General features: G+C 37.3%; 2 protein-coding genes across 14 annotated transcripts in view; one reads left to right on the forward strand and one right to left on the reverse strand.

Moving 5' to 3' along the window:
• The window catches only part of GEMIN5 (gem nuclear organelle associated protein 5), a 48,054-nt gene extending 47,181 nt beyond the window's left edge, over positions 1-873 (forward strand). Inside the window, exon 28 of the mRNA XM_069102517.1 lies at positions 184-873. Coding sequence (XP_068958618.1) covers positions 184-351 — 168 coding nt within the window. The 3' untranslated portion in view covers positions 352-873. The remainder of the gene's footprint in view (positions 1-183) is intronic.
• On the reverse strand, positions 276-23,593 carry CNOT8 (CCR4-NOT transcription complex subunit 8). Of its 13 annotated transcripts, XM_069102528.1 has the most exons (8): positions 23,067-23,341; positions 17,891-18,008; positions 15,423-15,616; positions 13,229-13,390; positions 12,521-12,665; positions 7,264-7,374; positions 5,165-5,321; positions 3,891-5,073 (listed from the first exon to the last, which is right to left on the reverse strand). In XM_069102528.1, the coding sequence occupies exons 1-7, from the start codon at positions 23,255-23,257 to the stop codon at positions 5,172-5,174; spliced, it is 1,071 nt and encodes a 356-aa protein (XP_068958629.1). In that variant the 5' UTR covers positions 23,258-23,341; the 3' UTR covers positions 3,891-5,073; positions 5,165-5,171. The 13 variants fall into 13 exon arrangements, with proteins under 13 accessions (XP_068958632.1, XP_068958629.1, XP_068958637.1 ...); XM_069102531.1 differs by lacking the exons at positions 3,891-5,073; positions 5,165-5,321 and adding an exon at positions 276-386 and having other exon boundaries at positions 23,067-23,345; XM_069102536.1 differs by lacking the exon at positions 23,067-23,341 and adding an exon at positions 23,378-23,593 and having other exon boundaries at positions 3,891-5,321; positions 15,423-15,505.
• Positions 23,594-23,693: the final 100 nt, after the last annotated feature.

Raw genomic sequence — 23,693 nt, forward strand, 5'->3', positions numbered from 1 at the left:
AATTACTATATAAAGCTCAATTGTTCATGTAAATTATAAAACTTGATATGAACAATATTCTAAATTTTAAATTCCCTCTTTATTGAGGGTATGTTTTTGAAATCCATGTTCTGAGTTTTATCCTTTGAGAAGTGTTATATATCCAGTAGCCATCCTGATTTATATTGACCTCTTTTCTTTCAGACCTTTCCCTTTCCTGATGTGTTAGAATGCTGTCTTGTAATGCTTCATATTGGATCCCAGTGTTCCGGGTATTTGAGTCTGGACATGCAGCAACAAGCCTTAGAACTCCTTCAGAAATACGGCAAAAGCAGGGTTTACAAAAGAAGTTCTCAGATTTTTTGCACATGAATTTCAAGCCATTCAACTGAAGACTGTTATCACACCTAGGGAGAGAAACAGGACATCTTTTCAACTTCTGCAATTTGCTCCTCTCTGGCCTTTCTCCCCGAGCTTCTGCAAGATGGTCCATAAAATAAGGGGCCAGATATGCTCAAGACTAACTGGTCCATAATGGACCCCAACTCTGCTTGTGAAATTAAAAAGGACTTTCACCTCAGCTATCATTTTCTGTTGAGGGAAGAATGATGGCAGGCCAGCAGTCGTTGCCCAGAAATTAGCCAGCATAGCAATCTTGGTGACCTTCAAAACCTGTTAGGTTTTACTCAAATAGGAGAAACTTGTATTTTTTTTTTTCTATTGTGATAAATGTGTTACATTCTTTACACAGGCTGCCTTTAAGTAAAATTTTAAACCATATGCTTCTGTGAAGATGGGTGTTATTGCCAACCTGTATCAGCCATAGTCTGTTATCTGGTCTCTTCTCTTTCTCAGCATCAAGGTTAACAAGTTAAAATACAGACTATTCCTAAATGCTCTCAGTCTGAGTGCTTCTCCCATAACTTCCCCCCCCCCCCACCCCTCCAAAAAAAAAGTATAAAATCACATTTCTGACTGCAAAGAATTGGCATTTAGCATCTCTTTATAGAGGGCTAAAATCTCATGACAGAAATGCAACTCATACCACAGTAGGTAGGGTTTTTTTCCCCCTTTCAAAGATATTTTTAGAAATGGCCTCTATTCAAACCATTATAGCACAAGTTTATTTGAATAGTTCAGTTGTTAAAGGTACCAAAAGCCTCATGACCATAAGGGCAAACACCCTCAGGAAAGGCACCTCAATGTCTGTATAGTTTACATTTGTAATAGCATTTCTGGTTTTGTTCATGCTTTTATAGTCATTCTACAAAATATTTGTTTTGGTTGTAGTCCTAAGTTTTTTTTTTTTTTAATGATTTTAAAATTTAGGTTAAACAAGGTAAGCCATCTAAATTGGTTATTAGAAGAGTCCAGTGTATGAGGATGCCAGTGCTGAAGTTTGTCATTCACCCATTAGAGTTCTGTTCCTTTCGCTCTCAAAAGTCTTAATGAATAGAAGTTTATAATGAGGCAGATTTCAGCTCAACAAAAAGAAAAAAAATCCCTCAAATGAGAACTGTCCAACAAAGAAATGGACTACCTTAGAAGGAAAGGAGTTTCCTATGACTGCAGGCTGTGTATAGTTTAAGCTGCACATGAATCCTATTGCTGCTGAGATAAGGTGCCTTCCTACTGAGATTTTCTTTTTTGTCGGTAGTCCTTTTTAAAAATAAAAATCACCTAGTTGCAGATGGATACAGTCAGGTACCACTTTGTCAATGAAAGGATACAGGAGGAAAGAGAACAGACAACTACTCTGACCAGGGGTGTTAAGGTTGAGAGTAGGACTTTATAAGTTTTCTGTGTTAAAATAAATGGTCTTATTTGGGTAGAGGGTGTCTTAAAACCATCTGATGAGTTTTACCATGTATATAAGTGACACCATAATCCCGTGAAAAGAAAGGATGATTTTAATTTGTAGCAAGATAGCCACAGCAGGAACACTGCTACTGGAATTATTTCCAAATTGGAAAGAAAAGTCTTCTTGTGGAAGAACTTGAGGAGACGTTCTTACAATAGGGTGTTAAAAAGATGCAAAGGTCCAAGGACTTGCAATAAATTACACAGCAGGGATAGCCAACTTTGTTAAAATTAAGAATGCTTATATAGAAAGAAAGCCTCTTTCACAGCAATGGGTTCAAAAGGACTTACTGAGCTACAAAGAAATTTAGTCCTGACCCACAACTTAACCCAATTATATTGATTCCAGTGAAGGCTACTCTTACTAAAACATTTTAAAATTACATTTCTATTAAGTCTTCACTGATTGTCCTAAATATTAAAATATTTTGCCTGGGGATAAAGGAATCATGTACTGTAGTGAAACTACTAAGTCCCCTAAGCAGAATTCTAACAAGATTTAGGATACCATAACAGAACAATTCCCAATTCTTTCCTGTATACTTCATGAACATAATTGGTATTCTAATCTAAAAGATTAGTTATCATGTGCTTCTTAAAAACCTGTTAGATCAGTTAAGGGTTTTCAAGCCAGACCAATGAATGAGAGCAATTCACAAAGGATCAAGGATTTATTAGAGTTGGAGAATTCTTCAGTCATCTAGTACAGTCCTCTCATTTTGGTTCAAAGAGAAGTGACTTATTAATCAAGGTTACCCAGGTTGCCAATAGCACAATTCTCAACAATAATCAGTTGCTTTTGTTCCTTTAAATTTTAACTTAATTCTGTATATAAATGGATCCTTTTACGTAACTATAGTCAGTGTATTACTATATCGAAGCGCAGTTTAGCAAATTAAATGTAAGAAAACTATACACACAAGTACACAAGTGTATATGTATGTGCAGACACAAAAGTGAAGAGCTCTAAGCTTAATTAGTGCAATTACATACAAGTACCAGATGCCTTGACCACTAGCATACCTACATGAACACAGGTTTAGGGGATTATCTGTCTTCCTTTCTCTAGTCACAAGAGCTTGAATACTAGAAAAAATTCTCTGATCTCACAGCCTTCAATTTTACTTTGCCAATGTAATATGCCCCGCCTAAAACCATCCTCACCAAACTGAAAGAAACATAACCAAAACTAATCTTTAAAGTGATATGCTGCCTTTTTCTGCCATTATTCCTATGGAACTAAATGCTATTACACTTGCTTTGTTTTTTTTTAGGAAGTACTTACGGCAGGATGGCAGGATGGCTAGGTGGTGCAGTGAGTAAAGCACCGGTCCTGGAGTCAGGAGGACCTGAGTTCAAATTCGGCCTCAGACACTTAACACAAAAACTACCCGTGTGACCTTGGGAAAGTTACTTACCCCCAATTGCCCTCCAAAAGGGAAAAAAAAAAGTACAGGGAATAGGAAAATCTGTATCTCAGTCCCAGTTCAGCCAATTGTAACAACTGTGTGACTTTGACCACATCACTTTATAGTTAGAGAAGAATTCAGTGTTTTTCCTCCTATCCCCTCTGTCATACTCCCTTATCTCAGAGTACTTACTCAGTTTCTACATTTCCAAAATGAAAATGATAAGGTCCCTTCTGGCTCTTAAAGTTTGCCCCTAAACAGGCTAAAAGTGAGGAAAACCATAACCTTAGAACAGGCCTGCACAACCTGCAGCCTGTGGGCCACTTGCAGCACGCCAAAGGATTTCCTCTACATACAAAGGATGTTTTCCTCTACATTTTTCAGACTATCCAAAATCCTTTGGCGGGGGCAGTTGTGCAGGCCTGCCTTAGAATCAAGGCCAGAATACAAAACAATTCACAGCCAGTCTTAAAAGAATCTCTCCCTTGTAGCAAGTATACCAACAATTTGCCAAGGAAACAAAGGCCTCACAATTGGCACAATTTATAAAAACAGGGATATGTGGGCACTGGGATCAACAGAGGCTGAGTGTAAATGTTCCAGGGCCAGAAATTCACAGCTGGAAAAGATAAAACCTTCATACCAGTGGTTAAAAAAGTCTTTATTTCACAAAATTAAAAACAAATATTTACAATCATTTTAAATATCAGCTTATAATGCCCGAGTCATGTTTAAAGTACCACAAATTGAATCTTCCATCAGCTTGTTAAAATTCAAGGCGATCTACACTTCAGTGAGTAACCAGTTTCATTCCCTCCAGTGCAGCAGGGATATTGGTCTTCAAAAGAGTCCACACTGTAGTCATTCAAGAAACAGAAAACTTAATTCTTGAATGATTAGATTTTAAAGCAAAAAGAAAAATAATTGTCCTAAGCTTTATACCCCAGATGTGGGAATATTATTTTCAAGAAAACTCTATAAACAAAAACTGAATCCCTTTGCTGCCCTTCTCACATTTAACCACTATGCTTGCATTAATCTACCTCCTCACCTTATCCTCAGACTCGCTAAAAGGAAAAATATGGGAGAACAAAGAGGAAGAGAAGTGACAGAGTACCAAATGTGCATATTTTCATGATATTTTCAATATTTTCAATTATTGGAAAATAATTGGTCCCAAGTTACTATTTAGGAAATAGAAATTGGGAGGCTTTTCTTTCCATCTAGTCTAAGATGGGACTTCAGATACAGCACACTTGATACAGCAAATCTGGCACAATGGAACAATGGACTTAAGATATCTGAATAGCCAGATACTGAGTTCAGGAGACTGCCGTAACTGAGGGGTAGACCAACAGCTGAATTTTTTACTTTTAAGACGAGAAAGTTTCCATTCTAGCAGTGAGCAAGCAAAATTTAAAAACCAAGCATTTACAAACTAGTCCACAAGTCCACCATTTTGTCCTGTTTTCATTGGCACCTCTCAGCTCAGCTGAGTGTCAGAGGTAAGTCTTCATTCTCAGAGATTAGCAACAAATTTTAAAATGAAAAGAGTGACAACAGGTTAAGAGTTATATACATTTTACTTGTTTGTTTCTGACTTGTCGCTGATATTAAAAAGGTGTCCAGTGAGCCACAGATGCTAGTGGTAGATGGCAACTGGAGAGGAAAGGATTGGGAATGAGAACTGGGGGAAGACTTGTTTACAAATTCAGAGTGAACTTCTTTCATCCGATCTAAAATGAAGACATCACTTGTCTCCAGTAAAACAAGTCTTTCTGCTCAATGCAGACTGTAGGAACAATTCACTCAATAGAAGCTCTTTCTGTTGGGAAAGGAGAGAGATACACACATACAGAGACCAGTCAGGACAGCAAGCACCAGTACTGAATTGGGCCCATCCTGCAGAGCCATACCCTGTCATCACTGCTGCATGTTATTAATAAGAGCCAGTATGCTCATTTTCTCCTGAGTGGAGTCCACATCCTCATTCTGTTTCTGCGCCACTCCTGTGCCAAGGCCGTAGAGCCGTCCACAGTACTTAGCATCATCAATACTGTCCTCAAAAAATAACTGGAGAAAGGACAAAAAGACCACTATAAGAATAATAGTAAGATGAAGCCTTTTAAAAGAATAAAGCACTCTACTACCCACTTCTCATATTCCTCACAACATTGCAAACCTGATGTCAGCATAAGGCTAAATGGCCCACAACATGGAATAATTTCAGTCCCTACTGGCTTCAAATGTCCACATATATACACCCTTCGGAACTTTCCATTCCTTTAAAATTCACTTCATTGAGTAATAACTATTTCTTAACTAGAAAAGGACTTTGCATAGTTGGAAAATATTTTGTTTACAAAATATCTGTAAAAAACAACTCTGAAGAAGGGGGTGAAAGTATAATCACCGTATCTCCAATGCTCTTTCCAGTTACACCTTCATAACTAGAATGCCTTAGGACTGGAAGAAGCTCAGAAAGACATGACTTCAAATGCCGTTTCCAATACTTGCTAGCAAGTCACAATCTCTCTGAGCCAAAGGAGCTTCATCTGAAAAAAGGGGTGGGACCTTTCTATCACTAAAATGATAGGTACTAAAGTGGAGTACTTTACACTTAGAGCATTGTTGTAAAGATCAAACAAGATAATATATGTAAAAAAAACTTCTGCAGACTTTGCAAAAAAATGTTACTTATTCCTACCAGACTTTTTCTGCCTTTTTGCTATGCTACTTCAGATAGTATCCACTTCTCTTGACTTAACATGACACATGATGCGGTGCTTACCAGGTCATGAAGTCAGTGCCTCAAAAGCATCAACCTCATTAACATTTCAATTTCCAAAGTAAATACCAATGCTTAGAAAGCAATGTGGTGTAGAAGAAAGAATGTTTTGCTGGGGAATCAATCAAGACTTCTATATTCTAGACCAACTCAGATCTTGGACAAATTATTTTACTGCAGTTTCTCCATTTGTAAAATGAGGTTGGACTAGATTTTATCTAGTCTTCTCCAGCTCTAACATTCTTAGATTCTACTTCAAAAAATAACTGAGGAGGGTAGGCAAATAAGGAGCCTAAACTGGGGGTACCAAGCTATTTTAAGATTCCTAATTAGGTGGTTGCAAAGAATTCATTTTGCAATTAAAAGGCTTTTGCATAAATAAAATAAGCTGGTGATCTAACAAATGTCGTTTTTAATCGCAGCAATCAGTGTCTTTTGGCAGTCTTAGGAAGGAAGCAAAACACTGAATGGATTACAACTTGTCTAACCATCTTATGTTTCATTTGTCCCTCAGACTGAATTAAACTATTTGAGCTCCAGAATATCTTGTTATGGAAGGAGAAAAAGACTTGGAAATCAAAAAATTACATCTTATCACTCACCTCCCATTCCTAAAATTGACAAGACCCTTCCCCTCTCTGAAAACTTAGTTTCTACCCTTTAAAATGGGAATATATATTTGAACCATCAACCTCACATGGTTGCTGAGAAAAGTGCTTTATAAAGCTATAAAAGGCTATAGCGATGTGAAATGTTATGACTATTATTTCCAAACTTCCTTCAAGTTCTAATGGAAACCATGAATATCAACAATCATGACCCCTTTAAACCTCAAATAGGCCTAAAAGAAAACACAAAAGGGTATCATTTGCTTGTTGTTTGTTAGTTCTTTTGGTTCTGCCTTATTTTTTAAAGCGAGCTGGGGTTTTGTATCTGTTTTAATTGAGTTTTATAATCACTATCAGGGCAGCTAGACAGATAGGGATAGAGTGCCAGGCTTGGAAGACACCCTGGGCAAGTCTCTGAACCTCGTTGGCCTCAGTCTCCTCATCTGTAAAAATGAACCAGAGAAGGAAATGGCAAAGCACTTCAGTATCCTTGCCAAGAAAACCTCCCAGTGGGGACACAAAGTCTCAGACATAACTGAAGCAATTCAGCAAAATACTCATCATCATGATGGCCCCTGTATCTGAAGGCAACATTTGTCCCCTGAGCTGAGAGCCCCACCTCTTTCATCCTGAAGAACGCCATTCCAGTAAGCAGTGAGTCTGAGCCTGCCTGATGCTGCCTGCCAATTCGCTGCAAATCCAACTGATCAGCAACTTCCTGAAGACCTCCCTGTGGTTGGAAGGAGAAAAAAAATTACAGAATCAAATCTTTTATCCAGACAAACGGATTCTATTCTTTGAAAGATGGAGATTTGGAGCCTGCCTAACTCTTGATCTGCCCTTGGCTTCACCCCAGGGAGCATCTCCTTCCTAAAGGTATTAAAGCATTTTTCTCCCAAAAATAGTATTATGTTCCATCCTTTTCTCCTCTCTTTATGCAGTTACTTCGCTTGTCTGGTGGAGCCATCTCACCCTAAGACTCAGACTGCTATAAAAAACTAGCATAAAAAGAATGACAACTAATCAGTATCTGAACATAAAAACTTATGGAATGTAGAGATTGGGATGAAAGAAGCAAGTGGTTCCAAAGATAGGTAGGCTAAAAGTAGTATTAATACATTTCACCAGTCCCCCTACCCTTAATTTTATTGCTTCAGGCTTTAATGCATCATATTAAAGGAAAAAATGCTCTGACAAAAATCTGAATGGACAGATGTCTCCTACCTATACAAAGGTATAAAGGAAAAACACTCCAATAAAAAAATAGTCAAATCACAGCAATATGAAGAAAATGTTCCCAATCACTAATGATTAGAGAAATGCAAAAACAACTCAACTCTTAGGTTCACCTCACACCCATCAAATTGGCACAGATGACCCATACTTTAAGAAATCATACATGAAGACTGTCCAGGTCTATTTAGCATCAGAGAGCAAAGTAAAGATTGAGAGAATATACTAATGCCCTCCTGGGGGAAAAAAAAAAAGGAAAAATCCCAGGAAATGTCATATCCAGAGTTCTCACATCAAAGAAAAATACTGGAAGCACCTAGAATGAAGCAATTCACATAGCAAGAAATCAGTCAGGATAACGGAAGACCTGACAGCTTCTACTAAACGAAGAGGAGACCCTGGAGTACAGTATTTCAAAAGGCAAGAGACTTATGACCCAAAATTAAAATTATCCCGCACAACAATGTAAATGGAAAAAACAATTACACATTAAAAAATCAAAAGTGAATGTAAAAAAATTATAAAGAGGACTCAAATAAAGAGTATGAGAAGCCACCCTCAACCCACTCCTTTACAGAGGCAGGGGGTCCATGTTTTACACACTGCACAAGATTTTAGACTTTTTTCAATGTTACCAATTAGGTTTTTTTTCCTCTTTAAAAATTACTATTTGTTATACAGAATAGCTCTGTGGGAGAGTGGAGGAATACTTGGCAACTATGACAATGTAAGAGTGATATCAAATAGAAAGGGATCCCTGCAGGCCACATGTTGACTCAGAAAACCACACACTAGGTTATGGGGTTTTTTTTGTTTTGTTTTTTTGAGGGGGGAAGGCAAGGCAATTGGGGTTAAGTGACTTGCCCAAAGTCACACAGCTAGTAAGTGTCATGTGTCTGAGGTCACATTTGAACTCAGGTCCTCCTGACTCAAGGGCCAGTGCTCTATTCACAGTGCCACCTAGCTGCCCCTTGTATTTTTATTTATTGTGTAAACATTTCCCAATTTTAATCTGGTTGGGACACATGGCAGATGGAGTTCTGTGCTGGAGGCCTCAAAACTGACACTTCTGATGTAAGAAAAAGAAGACATCAATAAAAATCTATTAAATAAATAAACAAATATAGATAAATGAAAAAAATTAAAGTAACTAACAAGTGTCAAAAAAATTAGGCTAGGCCTAATCCTTACAGGAAAATAAACAGGATAGCATTTCTGATGAAAAGATCACAATGGAGTAGAACCCTTGAAATACAAACATAAGAGTCAAGATAAACTTTAAAAAGTAAATTTACCTGAGTAATTGGAGAAGGCTGTACAATAATCAAATGCTAATATTCTAACAGAAGAAACAATCATCCTTTAGAATTTTTTTTCTTCAAATGATACTGGGTGAGTTCAATAAGAAAAACATAAGTCTTGGGGATAGAATGGTTCTGTTTTCAGAGTTTTAAGAGAGGAAAGAGAAGGAAACATAAAAGGAATTTATTGGTATAGAAAAGCAGGAAGAAGAGAATGAAACTGTGCTAATATTCATAACTGGGGTATGAGAGAAGAGAATACAAACTTTAAAAAAGGCTGAAGAAGACAACACTGGATGAATCTCACTCTTATCTAAAATGAACAAAGGAGGGTTGAACACACAGTAAGAATTTGGGGGTAGAAATATTTCAAACTCAACAGGTAAACAGGATGGAGGAGAAGAGGGAAGATAATATTGGAGGGGAGAGCAAGCAAAACAGACTTGCTCATCCTGAAGGTAAGTGAACAAAATTAATGTACAAACAAAAGAGATGATTTCGAAGAATACCAAGTAGTTTAATGAACTGACATAGGAAAGTGAGCAAAACCAGAACAATTTATACAAGAACAAGACTAAAGAAAAACAACCTGAAAAACTTCCACATGTCCACAAACCATGTTTCCAAAGAACCTATACTGAAGCATGTTACCCCACCTTCAAACAGAGAAGTGACAGACACAAGGTGAAGAGATCTTTGGACATGGCCACTGTATGGATTCATTTTGCTTGAAAATACTTATTTGCAGGTGGTGTACTTAACACCAATTGCCCTGCCTTTCCCCCTCCAAAAAAAATAAGAAAGAAAAATACTTATTTGTTTTTAAAAAGGTAGCAGAGAGTCTTCTCTCTTTTTCTAGGTTAACTGGGGAAGAAGAGGTGGTAATAGTGATGCCAAAAAGAAGAGGGCCATTGTAACTTTTTTTTTAAATGTACAGAAGAAAACAGAAAAAAGTTCAGAAGGAAACACATACAAGCAGGATAATTTTTAAAGTAATGTGATTACATACTTTTTTTTAAAGCAAGCAATGTGAAACGAAGATTTAAATTTCATGTAGAATCTTCTCTGTGCACTGTTGTGTGTACAGAAATGATCTTTTTTGGTATTTAAATTCAGAATTTTTAAAATTGAAGAAAAATTTTAAATAATATTATGACAATGTCTTAATCTGAAGTTCTTGGTGATACTTGACTGCAACACTGAATCAATTTTGGGGAAAGATCTCAATTCCCTGAAACAAAAATCATTAGAAAAATCAGTCTTGTTTATGATGACTGAACTAAATTTTATTTTGTTGTTTAATGTCTTTTTTGCTTACTCCAACTAAGAGCATTATCTTTTTGTTCTCCTTTGAGCAGAATAAAAGGGAAATCTTTAGTGAGAATAGCTTAAGGGAGAGTAATTGTTTCAGGAAGCCATTTCCTCCAAGGGTGTGCCAGTATTTTTCAATTTAAGTCAATCAAAACTCCTAACTGGAGGCAGCTAGGTGGTACAGTGAATAGAGCACTAGCCCTGGAGTCAGGAGAACCTGAGTTCAAATTCGGCCTCAGACACTTGACACATTTACTAGCAGTGTGATCTTGGGAAAGTCACTTAGCCCCAACTGCCCTACCCTCCCCTTCAAAAAGCAAAAAAAAAAACCCTAACTGTAAACTATATATTTTTGTTTTATTTTGCCGTAGAATTTCATCTTTTGTTCCACAACCTGTAATATGTAATTTGTTTTGGGGGTTTTGGGGGTTTTTTTTTGCTTTTTGGAGGGGTGAAGGCAGGGCAGATGGGGTTAAAGTGACTTCCCCAAAGTGACATGGCTAGTAAGTGTTAAGTGTCTGAGGCCGCATTTGAACTCAGGCCCTCCTGACAGGGCCGGAGCTCTATTCACTTCGCCACCTACCCACCCTTGTAATATGTAATTTGTAACTGCAAAATGTATTACGTAATATAAAATTGCAATACATAAGCTGAAGTTGCTTAGGGAAGAGAGGATACTCTTGATTAGCAAGGAAATTCATCTAACCTCCCTCCAAGCAGAAATGATTACATTTTTTAAAATTGTCTCTGAAAGATTTTGGTTAAAACTAAAAGTATGAACTATTTTCTTCTACAGGACAACAGTAGCTGCCAAACAATTTCAGTAAAGTAATAGGAAAAGTGAGACTACAAGGAGCTGATGAATGTTTGGTGATCAGGAATAGAAACACTGGGTACAGAAAATTTGGGTTGGTTGGTTTGTTGTAAGTTTAGCTGTCAAAGTGAAGAAGTTAGCTACTGAATAGGAGTTATACAGGAAAATTAAGGGAATTTTTTTTAAGGATTAAGGAGATGAGTATTTTTACAAACAGAAGTCAGTCATGAGGGAAAAATTAAAAATGCATAAGAGACATCATAGCTTGAGCAAATACTTGGATAACGCAGAAGGGGACAAGTTCAAGGATATACATAGAGTAATTGACTTAATAAGAAGTAAGGATACCTCCTTTGAGACAGAAGGAAAGAAAAGAATGGGAAATTATGCTAGGAAATATTATGAGGGCTGAAGGAGCTCAAAGTGGGAGGACTTCAATCATACTGGAGAAGTAGAAAGATAAAGCATGTGCTTTATGTGTATCAGGAATGGAGAAATGGGGATCTGAAGAAAGAAAAAGTTTGGAACAGCTACTATATAAAATGAGAAGGATGCATTAGAGTAGACCTACAAAACAGTTACGAGGGCCTGAGGTTATATAGCATCAAATTATAACCACACCCTACAGCAATTCATGAAGCTCCACTGGGGGAGAGGGGTAATCATTTGGTCCACAGCTCATTTATAACATTATTCCTATGGAAATATCCCCTATCAGGTTAATTTACCTAATGACAATATTATATTTTCTAGCTGTTTAAAGAGTTTTAAACTAATAATTAGAAAAGCAATGGTCTGAAAGACCTGGGTTCTTTTTCCAGCTCTGAGCCCTTCTAGACTCCTGGCCATAAGAACAATTCCATGTCCTCCTTTGAGAATCACTTTTTTCATTTGCAAAATGAAGATGATAAGTTGTACTATGTACCTCAAAGAGTGTTCTAAGGAAAGATGCTTTATAAACTATAAAGAACTAAGATAATGAGTTATTAATTAGTTTCCTGATTTAAGTGCCAAGTAAAGGCTAGTTTACAAATCTGTTAACTGTCCTTCCCTATTATAGCTATTAACTACCTTTAGGGAAATGATATTTATACTTTTGTGACCAAACAGTAGCAGATATTATAAAAATTGATATATCGGTATTATAAAAATATTGATTGATATTATACTGTTATTATAAAAATTGTTATTGATATTATTTTAAAAATCATTTTTACCTTAAGGTTTTTGCAACTCTTCATCAAGTATTTCACATCATAGATAGATGGGAAGAAAAGGTTCAAAATATGGAAGAATTCATGCTCTTCTTCTGGTAATCGGGAATCAGTCAGCAGCTTTACCATGTAGCCAAAATCATAACCACTGTATGGAAGGAATCAATCACTGCAGTTAAACAAATGGTAGAGATCAGAACCTGCTACTCTGCCTCTCACAATTTATAATATAAAAAGCTAAGGCCTATTTTTCCAAATTTCCAAAATTTTTCAATTTTTTTCAGTTAAACTAACTGAATTCAAAAGTAAATAATCACATAATAGGTCATTAGATAAAGTTACAGAAAAAATACTAACATATGTCTTAAGTTTAGATTTTATATAAAGTCACAAAACACCCTCTTCTCTAATGAAGGGACAAATGACTTCATAGTTCAATTAGAATAATGGCAAATATGACATAATGTGTTACCTTAGAATGGCAATGCCCTGACTTTCTCACTCCCCTAGAATTACACAAACTGATGATTATCAAATGTCTTGGGAAATCACCTATCACAGGCCCAGTTTTTTCCTTAAACTGACAAAAGCTAAGGCTATCCAATTCTAATCTCTGTTACTGATGACTGAAATAGAGAACAATACATGTCAAATTCATTATTATGCTAGGACTTAGTGAGCTCATTATTTAGGCTCTTTTCTAAGACTGACCTGTGAAATGAAAGCCATTTGACATTGTCACAAAGAACGACCCCTGAGGTCATGAGCAGTTCTGCAAAGTGCAAAGTGTCAATACCTTCCTCTTCATGTTTCTGGAACTGTAGCCCTGAGTTAGCAAGAAGATCTATGGAGTCCTGGGAATACATGTCTTCTCTAAAAAAGTAAGGCATTCACTTATAAGTGATGTAAAATTACAGCTGTAATTTTAAAATGTCAACAGTATCATATATACAGATGAAATTTTTTTCTAAAATGATTTTTGCAAGGCTACTTTGGGGTACTTATGTTTTTTTAAAGGTGAAATCAACTTCCCTTATAATCCTTAAGTACATAACAATAATTCTCTCTGAGACAAAAGATATTCACAAAAAATTTGTTAATCTAGATATCAGAGCAGTCATGAAATAAGCAATGGAATCAAGTTTCTCACTCTCACTCCAAGATGCACTGCCCTTTTCTTTTATTAGGTTTGTATACCTATACTCATATTTGGATTGAACCACAGAAAACATTGGTAGAGGGGTCTCCTAGCAAGAAAATTCCCTCTACCTATATAAATCAGCCCCTGCTCTTCATACAGACTTGGAGAGTAGCTGTGATGTAGCAGAGGTTAATTGGCCCAAGGTCACAGTTTGTATATAGGTCGGAAAGGAGACCAGAATCAAGATCTTCCCAGGGTTTGGTAAGTTCTCTATCCATTATGTCATACTGCCTTTAAAACTCAGACTAGACTAACAAAATAAAGTCATTAGATTAACCGTGGACACTACAAAAGTGATTTACAGTTTTTCCCTCATCTACCTAAAATTAGTACTGCACTGTAATCTATTCCACCTATGTAGCTGTGGTATAATGGAAAAAAACATTAGATTTGGATTCAGGAGATTTGGGTTCATAGCTCTATCAGTACCTATACAACACTGGACAAAAGTCATTTAACCTGAGTGGAGTGCATACATCTGTAAAATCAGGGTGCTGGACTAGATGAGTGGTATCAAACTTAAATAGAAACAGAGCCCTGCAGCTGCAATATTGACTGAGAAAACAGCAAATTAGATTATATTGTACTGTATTTTTATTTATTTTATTCAACATTTCCAAATTACATCTAAAATCTGGTTCTGGCTACAGTAGGGGATTCTGCACGAGCTTGACAACTGTGGACTAGATGACCTCTGAAGTCTCTTCCAGTTCCAAATCTCTAAGCTCCCTCCCAGCTCTAAACCCTACCATCTTATGTGAGTAACTGTTAAAACACAAACTCTCCTCTCCTCTTTATAATTTTCATCTTGTCAGAAAATTATAAGCTTTTTACCCCTAAATTATTCAAAGCCTTCTTTATCCACAAGGAAACCCCCAAATGTTTTTAAGAACTTATTCCTGAAGTCCTTTTCCCCATTTAAATAATATAGATTTGAATTAAGTCTATGGCCTTAATGTCCCTCTAAAATAAGTCAGACTATTACAATAATCTGTTAGACTGCCTACTTTTTGAAAATTGCATCATAAATTTCCTAGCAAAGAAGTCAAAATTCCATCCTTTTCTGCTGGGCTCTTTATTTTCTGAGGGTCTATAACACCTTTATCTTTCATGGTTGAGGAATGGTTCAAATTATGGAATACATGGCAATTAAATGCTAAGAACCATAAAGAAAGGAAAATATGATGGAAAAAAAAAGTTCCTCTCTGAAGGCCTACTGTAGTGCTTCATCCTGGCATATAGGTAAATGTGGGACTTCAAAAGATATGTTAGCAGAGCATAAGCTCTATCATGCTCTACCTCTCTGAAAAGGTTTCAAGTATCAGACCAATGACATACAGTATATGTGGCATTCAAGAATTAGCCTGAATCCAGAGAAATACATCATCAGGTTGGTTGCAAGATAACGAATTTTGTGGCCAAACAACTCATGAAAATCATTTACACTAAAGTATACAAGGGTTGTAATCTGGCACTGGTGGAAAGAACAACCCACACCAACAAATTCATGGTTTCTAGAAGTATTGAGATTTTAATACTGATCCTTGTAGGTCCAAGTATATATTAAGTTCGAATGTTATGTTCAATAAATTATACAAGATTTAAAATTAAAAACTGGTTCAAAAAAAAAGGACCTGATAAAATCACTAGTAATCAAAAATATACTAATTTAGCAAGTGAGAAAAAAAAGCACAGATAACTTACGTAAGGTTGAATTTGAAGTTGAACTGCCAGGTGTTGATTCCCGAAGGATATTCTCCTTTCTCATTTGTGAATGTGAGGCCCAGCTGTATAATTTTAAGGAGGTCAACATTACACCGAAGAAGCTGATACTGGTAGTCTATGGAGCTTCGAAATTCCCCAATTGGTCTCACTACAACACCTGGAAATTCTGTGTCCTAGAGAAGATTGCAAATGCATTTCTCACTGTAAAATCCTGCAAATGAACTGCTACTAAACTGCTAATTCATCCATCTCCCCAAGGGTTTATAAAACTGACCTCTGTTTACAAAGAAATCTTTTAACTAGACAACCTAACAGCACTTAAAATAAAGCCACAGCAGCATCAAATCTAGAAGTACTTGTCTATTATGGGATCCCAAGAAATTGTGAAACAGTTCTGACACTAAAAGTGGGCAGAAATGATTAGACGTCTACTCACTATACATGCACAGAATTTGGGCGTTTAGTTAGAGGGGGAAGAGTGCTGGACTTATAACTCAGAACCTGTGTTCAATATAGTTCTAACCCTGTGCAAGTTACCTAAGTTCTCTGGGTCTCAAATTCGTCTAAAAATAAGGGAACTGAACTAGAAGACTTATAAAGGCCCCTGCCAGTTCTAAATCCATGATCCTATTGAACAACATATTCAAACACAAGCACTTATAAAGTGCACCCTGCTAAGCAATGACCGGGCACTGGGGATACAAAGACAAAAAAATGAGATGGCTTACATTTGACAAAGATAAAATGTGATAAAGGAACCCATGGAAGAGGGTGGGGGCAAGAGGTAAGGTGGGAAGGGGAGGAAAAAATCAAAGACATTATTTTTAAAATTATACTGGGGGGGAAAGTTTCAGATTTAAGAGGGGAAGAAGAAATCGTTGTTCTGCTTGAACACAGAGGCAGAAGAGTACAGGACAAAATGACAAGAAGAGGTGTTTGTACCTTCCCCATAGGTAATATGAAACCCCTGAATGCTTTTGAGTGCAGGAGTGACTTGATCAAACTTTTACTTTTGTAAGACTATTATGAGAGGTTACTTCATGTAGCTATATGAAGGACAGATGGAGAAAGAAGAGACAGAAGACGAGAAACCATGACTATAATTCAGATGAAAAGTGAAAAGGATCAGAACTAGAGCAGTGACAGGAAAAGTACAAAGGAAGCAATAGATGCAAGAAATATTACAAAAAAAAACATTTTAACTTGATATTTCTGAGTGGATGTGGGGAAATGATCAAAGGAAGAAAAAGCTTGGAGGTCTAGTGGATGGTGGTGCCAGGTAGCAAAACAGACTTTGTAGAAAAGATGATAAATTCAAAATTCAGTTTTGAATATGCTGAATTTACATTTAGTTGAAAGGGCAAGTAGAAATATAAGGCTATAACTCAGAAATGGATATAGAGGAAATAGATCAACACCACTAGTAGACAATAAAACTAAGTGTATTCCAAGTCAGGAGAGTGCATGAGAAAAGGAATGGAAACAGGAAAATACAAGGTGTTTTTACGGGCACAAGAAATAGAACCAGTTTAGTCAGGTGAAAATTTACATAGAAGTCATGGGGAGTAAGAACAGAAGCACGTTGGTACCAACCTATGAAGTGGTTTTCAGTATCAACCAAAGATGTTTGGCTTTAATTCCTATTGGTAATGAGAAGTCCCTGAGGGAGAAGCAGCTGTGTAGTGGAAATAACAATGGATATATAAGACCTGAGTTCAAGTCTTACCTCTGCCTCTTAATTAGTTTTGTGATCCTGGGCAAGTGACGATTTGATCAAAAGCCTGTTTCCTCCTCAGTAAAATGGGGATTATAATACTGGTACTACTTGTGTCACAGGGTCGTTGTAAGGAAAGCACTTTGTAAACTGTAAAGAAATAACTATAGAAATGGGAGCTATTATTACTGAGGGTTATAAACTGGGGAATGACAGCAGTGTTTAGAAAATTTAATATGGCAGCATGTGTAGGACACAATGAAGAGGGGACCCTAGAAAAAGTAATGTTAGTCATGGAGTTATTACAAGCAGTCCAGGCAGGAGGCAATACAGGAGGCTATACCTGCCATAACCTGCTGCACTCTATGTCCTGGCCACTACACTGATATGTTTCATAAAAGCAGCACAATTCGCCATCTATTTCATATACCTTGATTATATGTGAAGGGGTGAGCAAACTACAGCTCTCTGGTCAGATGGGCTCACTGCCTGTTTTTGTATGGCTAGCTAAAAATGGTTTTTACATTTTAAAATAATTATACTGTATTTAAAAATGTAAAAACCATTCTTAGTGGGCTATATAAAAATAGCGGGCTATCAAGGCTTATCAACCTGATAAACCTACCAATATTTATCAATCCCTGGTCAGTCAAATTTACTAACTAGAACAGTAAATCTGATTTTCCTCATTTCCATAACTAAAGGTAATTCAAGTACAATGCAACATATTTACCATAGCAATGTAACTGTAACTGAGCACAATTTCTCGAATCTTCCTCATCTCTTCTTCCAGGTTACTGGCCCAGACTTCACAGATAACCTGGCTGTTCTCCACAAGTGCTGCAGGCATCCTGAAGAAACCCAAGAAGACACCCTCAGCTAAGACTGGATGATAGGACAAGCCAGAGAGCTGTAGTTTTGATCTAAATACAAAAACATATGCTTTGAAATGGCAAGTTTACATATACTTCACTGCTTCAAGGACCTATGATTTCATTTTGTGGCTATGACTCCTGTACCAATGCTGAACCACAGCCCCATTATGTTTTTAGTAGATGGTCTTCATACTCATTAACCCCTATTATTAACCTAATAATAAGCTTTGCCAAATTTAGCTAAGCTAGTCCCAAGAAAACAGATAATATAATCTGGCATCAGATAGTCCAAAATATTGGTTCATTTATCCAGATAGCATACAGAAAAAGTTAAGACATGTTTTCTCTGTGCTTTATTGATTTGAGCCAAAACATAAGAAAATTACACTTGTGCTCAATCTGATAAAAACAAGGATATTGATCACTGTTGTCAGGAAAAATACCACATAAAGTTTTCTAAACTGAACTGGTTCCTTAAACCAACTTTGTGTACCCCCCGCTTTCAGAAATGACAAACCATCACCTTAAACCAGTTCTCTGGTCCTCTCTACTTTGCCATAAACCAATGGCTAAAAGTCACCTGTGTACAATTCTCACATCATTTTGTATGACTAAACCATGGAAAATCAAATTTAGAAATCTTTTACAAAGAGATCATTTTGGGACAGCTAGGTGGCACAGTACGTAAAGCACCAGCCCCGAGTCAGGAGGACCCGAGTTCAGTTCCGGCCTGAGACACTTAACACCCACACAAAAAACAACTAGCCGGGTAACCGTGGGCAAGTTACTTAACCCCAATTGCCCTCCAAAGAGCAAACAAACAAAAAAAAAAAACAAAGAGATCGTTTCATACACTTTAGCATAGATCTAGAAATGATTGAAGCACAGGAATTCAAACCCAAAAGAGGTTGCACCAAGGGAGCAAAAAATTAATGGTTTTTATAATCATCTGTCAAATGATAGGAATATGAAGACAAGCTAATAAAGATATCCCCCTGCCATCCAAATGTGAACTAAAATTAGAGCTACCTGACAACTTAAAACATCCTCTCTTATAAGGAGAGCTAACAGCAAAGGATGAAATGAAACATTTAGTACCAAAATTTTCCATTGCTCATTTGAAACTTTCTTCTGAAGCCTAGTAATAGATAACTAATATTTCATTTCTTTTTTAATTTTTCTTTTTGCTTTATGGAGGGGGAAGGTAGGGCAATTTGGATCAAGTGACTTGCCCAAGGTCACACCACTAGTTTTGTGTTAAGTGTCTGAGGCCGCATTTAAACTCAGGTTCTCCTGACTCCAGGGCTGGTATTCCATTCACTGCGCCACCTAGCTGCCCCTAACATTTCATTTCTAAACACATCAAGGGAAGGAATAAACATTTTACATAGCACCTACTATGTACCAGGCACTGTGCTAAGCACTTTACAAATATCTCATTTGAAATATTATCATATACTTTTTTCTGCTTTGTAGTCATATATGCATGTATATACACACATATGACTACAAAGCAGAAAAAAGTGACCCAAAAATAAAAATGTAAAAATTTAAAGGCAAAAATAATAAAACCAGAAATAAAAGGGTTTATGGAACCAGATCTTTTAGTGGGGGAAAAAGAATTTTAAACTACAGAATTCAACACATAAGCTATGAGAAAAGAGGCACACTAGTGCACTGTTGTTTAGCTGAACTGTGATTGGTCCAGCATTTATGCAAAGCAATTTGGAACTATGCCCCAAAAGTCACTAATCTGTGCATATCTTTTGACTCAACAATACTACTCTTATCCCTCTACCACAGAGAAATTAAAAAAAAAAAAAAAGGGAAAAGACCCACATATATAAAAATTCTTATAGCAGCTCTACTTATTGTAGAAAAAGAATTGGACACTAAAGTGATGCCTATAAATTACAGAATGACTTAAGTTGTGGTCATGAATGTGATGGAACACTACTATGCTCAAAGAAATAAGAAAATAGATGACTTCAAAGAAATGGAAAGACTAATGTAAACAGAGAACCAGAAGAACAATTTATATTATAAATATTATACAATGAAGAATGAAATGAGCAAAATGAAAACAATTTATACCACATTGTAAAAAAAAAAAAACTTTGAAAGTTTTAAGAATTATGATCAACACAATGACCATTCATGATACCTGAGGATCAATGATAAAACATACTATTTACCTCCTGACAGGTTTCGAGGGGAAAAAATTGTTTGTTTCTATAAATCTCTCTCTCCATGTATATATATTATATAAATATATATATATATACACACACATACATACACATATATACACACATATATAATATAGACAAGGAAATTTATTTTGTTTGTGCATATTTGTTAAAAGGAATTTTTCTTTATTTTTTCTAATGGGGTACGGGATAGGAGGAAGAAAAAATAGATTTCTGTTCACTGAAAAGCAATTTTAAAATGTGGTGGGGGAGGGGAAATGATACAATTTCAGAATGCTACATTTATTTCAAGATAAAGTCACTATTACTTTATTTAATTTACTTATTTTATTTTGTTAAAAGAGACTGCTAATGGAGTGGGATAATCTGTAAATATTTATAATGTAAAAACACATAAAACTTAAAAAAAAACTCATCTAACACTATTCGTCATAATGCAATCATGTATGGCAATATTCATTTGAAAGTAGGTCCATGGGGCGGCTAGGTGAAACAGTGAATAGAGCTGGGCTCTGAAGTCAGGAGGACCTAAGTTCAAATTCAGTGTCAGACACTTAACACTTACTAGCTGTGTGACCTTGGGCAAGTCACTTAACCCCAACTGCCCTGCTTTCCCCCATCCAAAAAGCAAAAAAAAAAAAAAAAAAGAAAGAAAGAAAGTAGGTCCACAATGAAATTCAAGGAAATATTAGAAGTACTAAAAATATCTTATTGTAAAGCTGATTTGCACAGATCCAAGTGCAGCATTATAATGAACTTTCAGTAGACAGGCAGTCCTTAGCTTAGCAACATCCAAATTTACCTCAGTGGTAACCAGGAAGATTTTTACTCTATAAATTCAATTAGATAGGTGTTCCAGAAGAGATCTGAAACAAAATAAAAATCTGCACTATGAAGTACCACAGATGGATATTCAAGACTCTTCTTCGAGAACGAAAGGATTTAACCCCATCGGACTCTAATTAGCCCCTTCCCTTTACCACACAAAACCCTCCAACACTTACATACACAAGCTAATCCAACATCTTATACTTGTGTGTTCTTAAGGAACTTTTAAATCATTCCCTGGTCAGCAAATGTGTTGACTTCCCATTTAGTTATATTCTTCCCTTAAAGGTGGTGACATTTGTACTTCCTTTAGCACAATAATTATCACTAGTATTACACAGTACTCACCAAAGCATGCACTCAATAAACACAGATTGAATGAACAAATGAAGTGAAATAGAGTCGTTCTGGTTTGCTAAGAGATGAGCCAAATTGCCACAATCAAAAAGGCCACTTAACACTGAGGTTCAGATTCTAACTAGTGCTTGTGATGAAACAAGCAGTTTATGGCATAATGGAAAGAACAATGAATTTGGAGATGAGACCTGGGTTAGAATTCTAGCTTTGCTACATACCAGCTGTATAACTTTGGGCAGATCAACAATCTCTCAGACTTAAATTTCCCAAACTATAAAAATAAAGTAGCAATACTTGCCCTGATTTTACAGAACTGTTTGAGGATAAAAGCTGATAACAGCTGAAGTTTATATAATTTACCATCATAATCATCCAACTCTCTATTAATACGCACTATGTTCAGGTTAAAGTTTCACCTTTGCAGAAACTACTCCACTGCCTTACTTCTCCAGAGTAACTGAAACAATTATTCACAACCACTCCACTTCAAAGATCACAATTAAACTACCTTCTGGGCTAGCTGAAACAGCCTGAAACAGTTCACTTAAGAGCAAGAGAGTCAAACTAAAAATGTCTTTGAAATGACACTCAAATCTGGGAGGAAGCTTAAGAATGGAAGGTTAGAAAGCATTCAGTCTGCACCCCTATCACCAGACTCTCTTTCTGCCTTAAATACCTACTTATAAGGGGTCAAATGAGAAGGTGACTCATTGAGGAATAAGGAATGGCTATAGTTCTCAGCCCCTTATTGTTTTGTAACTCCAGCAAAGGAAAACAAAGTTCGAAGGTTTTCAGTGTTATCTCTAGTCATTAATTACATTTAGTGTTTCTGCATCTTACCCAAGAAAATAATTACTATACCAACGAAATCCATAAGAAATACAGTATTATATGTGAGTTTTAAAAGGTTCCTTAAAACAAAGACATCAAGGATTAAGCCATTCTGGGACTCTACCCTAAGTCTATTACTAAAAACTGAATTCATTCTTCAAAAGGCTTCCTGTACCTAAAAATAAATAAATAGAAAACACGTCGGGGCGGCTAGGTGGCGCAGGAAATTGAGCACCGGCCCTGGAGTCAGGAGGACCTAAGTTCAATTCCAGCCTCCGACACTTAACACAAAAAAACTAGCCATGTGACTTGGGCAAGTCACTTACCCCCAACTGCCCTCCCAAAAAAAGCAATCGATCAATAGAAAACACAAATCAAACAAGAGATTAAATATGCAAGTACTTTTATGGATCCAAGATCAGCTTGTGTACTTCTTAACATAGAGTGTAACCCATCCACACCTGATCCAGAAGGAATGAATATTCACACCAATCAACCTAAACAAACCCATAATCTCTGAAATCATCCACGGACTGATAAGGCTATACACAATATACAATTTAAACAAGAAATGGGGGGGGGGGGAGAAATAGGGTCCACCAGTTAATTTTTTTAAACAAGGAATCAACTTTGAGTGGGATGGATAAGCAAAGCCCCATCTGTTTGAGACAGCAAAGGAAAAGAGACTAATAGGGTGCCACCTGTATTCCCTTCCCCCACTCACACAAATTTCTGGAGACACTTTGTTGCCTCGCAGCCCCAGTTCTGTCCCTTTCAAGAGCGTCTATGGGCACTACTTGGCGCTTACCCATGGCAAGGTCCAGGTTTGGCCAATCTCGGTGTGCCGCAGAGAAATGGGGGGAAGGATGGGGGGCTGATAGAAGGAAAAGGGAGGGGGCGTAGGCACTGCGGCTCTCCCTCCCCGCCCCCCTTCCCTAGGGGTCTACATCCCAAACTTTCACCCCTCATTCCTCCTCCTTCCTGGACTCTGCCCTCCATTCATCAGGTCCGACCCCTCGGCTCTCTCCGGACAACGGCCCACTCTCCTCCAAGTCTCCGGCCTCAGCTTTACACTCTCCCTTCCAGACTGCTCAGGCGCCACAATCCGGCCCCGCTCACCTAGGGCTGCTGGGCCCGCAGCGGGCGGGCGTAGGGCTGCGCAGGCAGGCTGACAGATTCCCCGGGGGGGCGGCGGAGGCTGCCCCTGAACTGGCTCCTTCCTCCCGCCTGCAGCCCCTGCCCCGGTTCTGCTCCTAGGACCGAGCGCAACAGCGAGAGAAGGCTGTCGGCCCAGAGAGGACCCGGACCTTATGCACCACCCACACACCCTTCCCCGACCGGGCAGCTCTAGCCAGCGCAGTCCTCCGACCTCGCCTACTCCCAGCTCCCCTCTGCGTCACCCTGGACGCCAGCACGCCTGATCGGTCATGCCAGC

This window comes from Petaurus breviceps, unplaced genomic scaffold (assembly GCF_028583685.1).
Source record: "Petaurus breviceps papuanus isolate PSGF00001 unplaced genomic scaffold, PetGlider_PUasm1.0 551, whole genome shotgun sequence".
NCBI lineage: Eukaryota > Metazoa > Chordata > Mammalia > Diprotodontia > Petauridae > Petaurus > Petaurus breviceps.

What these genes read in the sequence shown, in the direction of transcription:
- CNOT8 (XM_069102528.1), bottom strand. Translation starts at nt 23,257, where the DNA reads ATGGAGGGCAGAGTCCAGGAAGGAGGAGGAATGAGGGGTGAAAGTTTG. An exon ending in AACTTCAAATTCAACCTTAC is followed by an intron (nt 13,391 to 15,422) that starts GTAAGTTATCTG and finishes TTACTTTTTTAG; the next exon opens with AGAAGACATGTATTCCCAGG. An exon ending in CGTTCTTCAGGATGAAAGAG is followed by an intron (nt 5,322 to 7,263) that starts GTGGGGCTCTCA and finishes TCCTTTCTCCAG; the next exon opens with TTATTTTTTGAGGACAGTAT.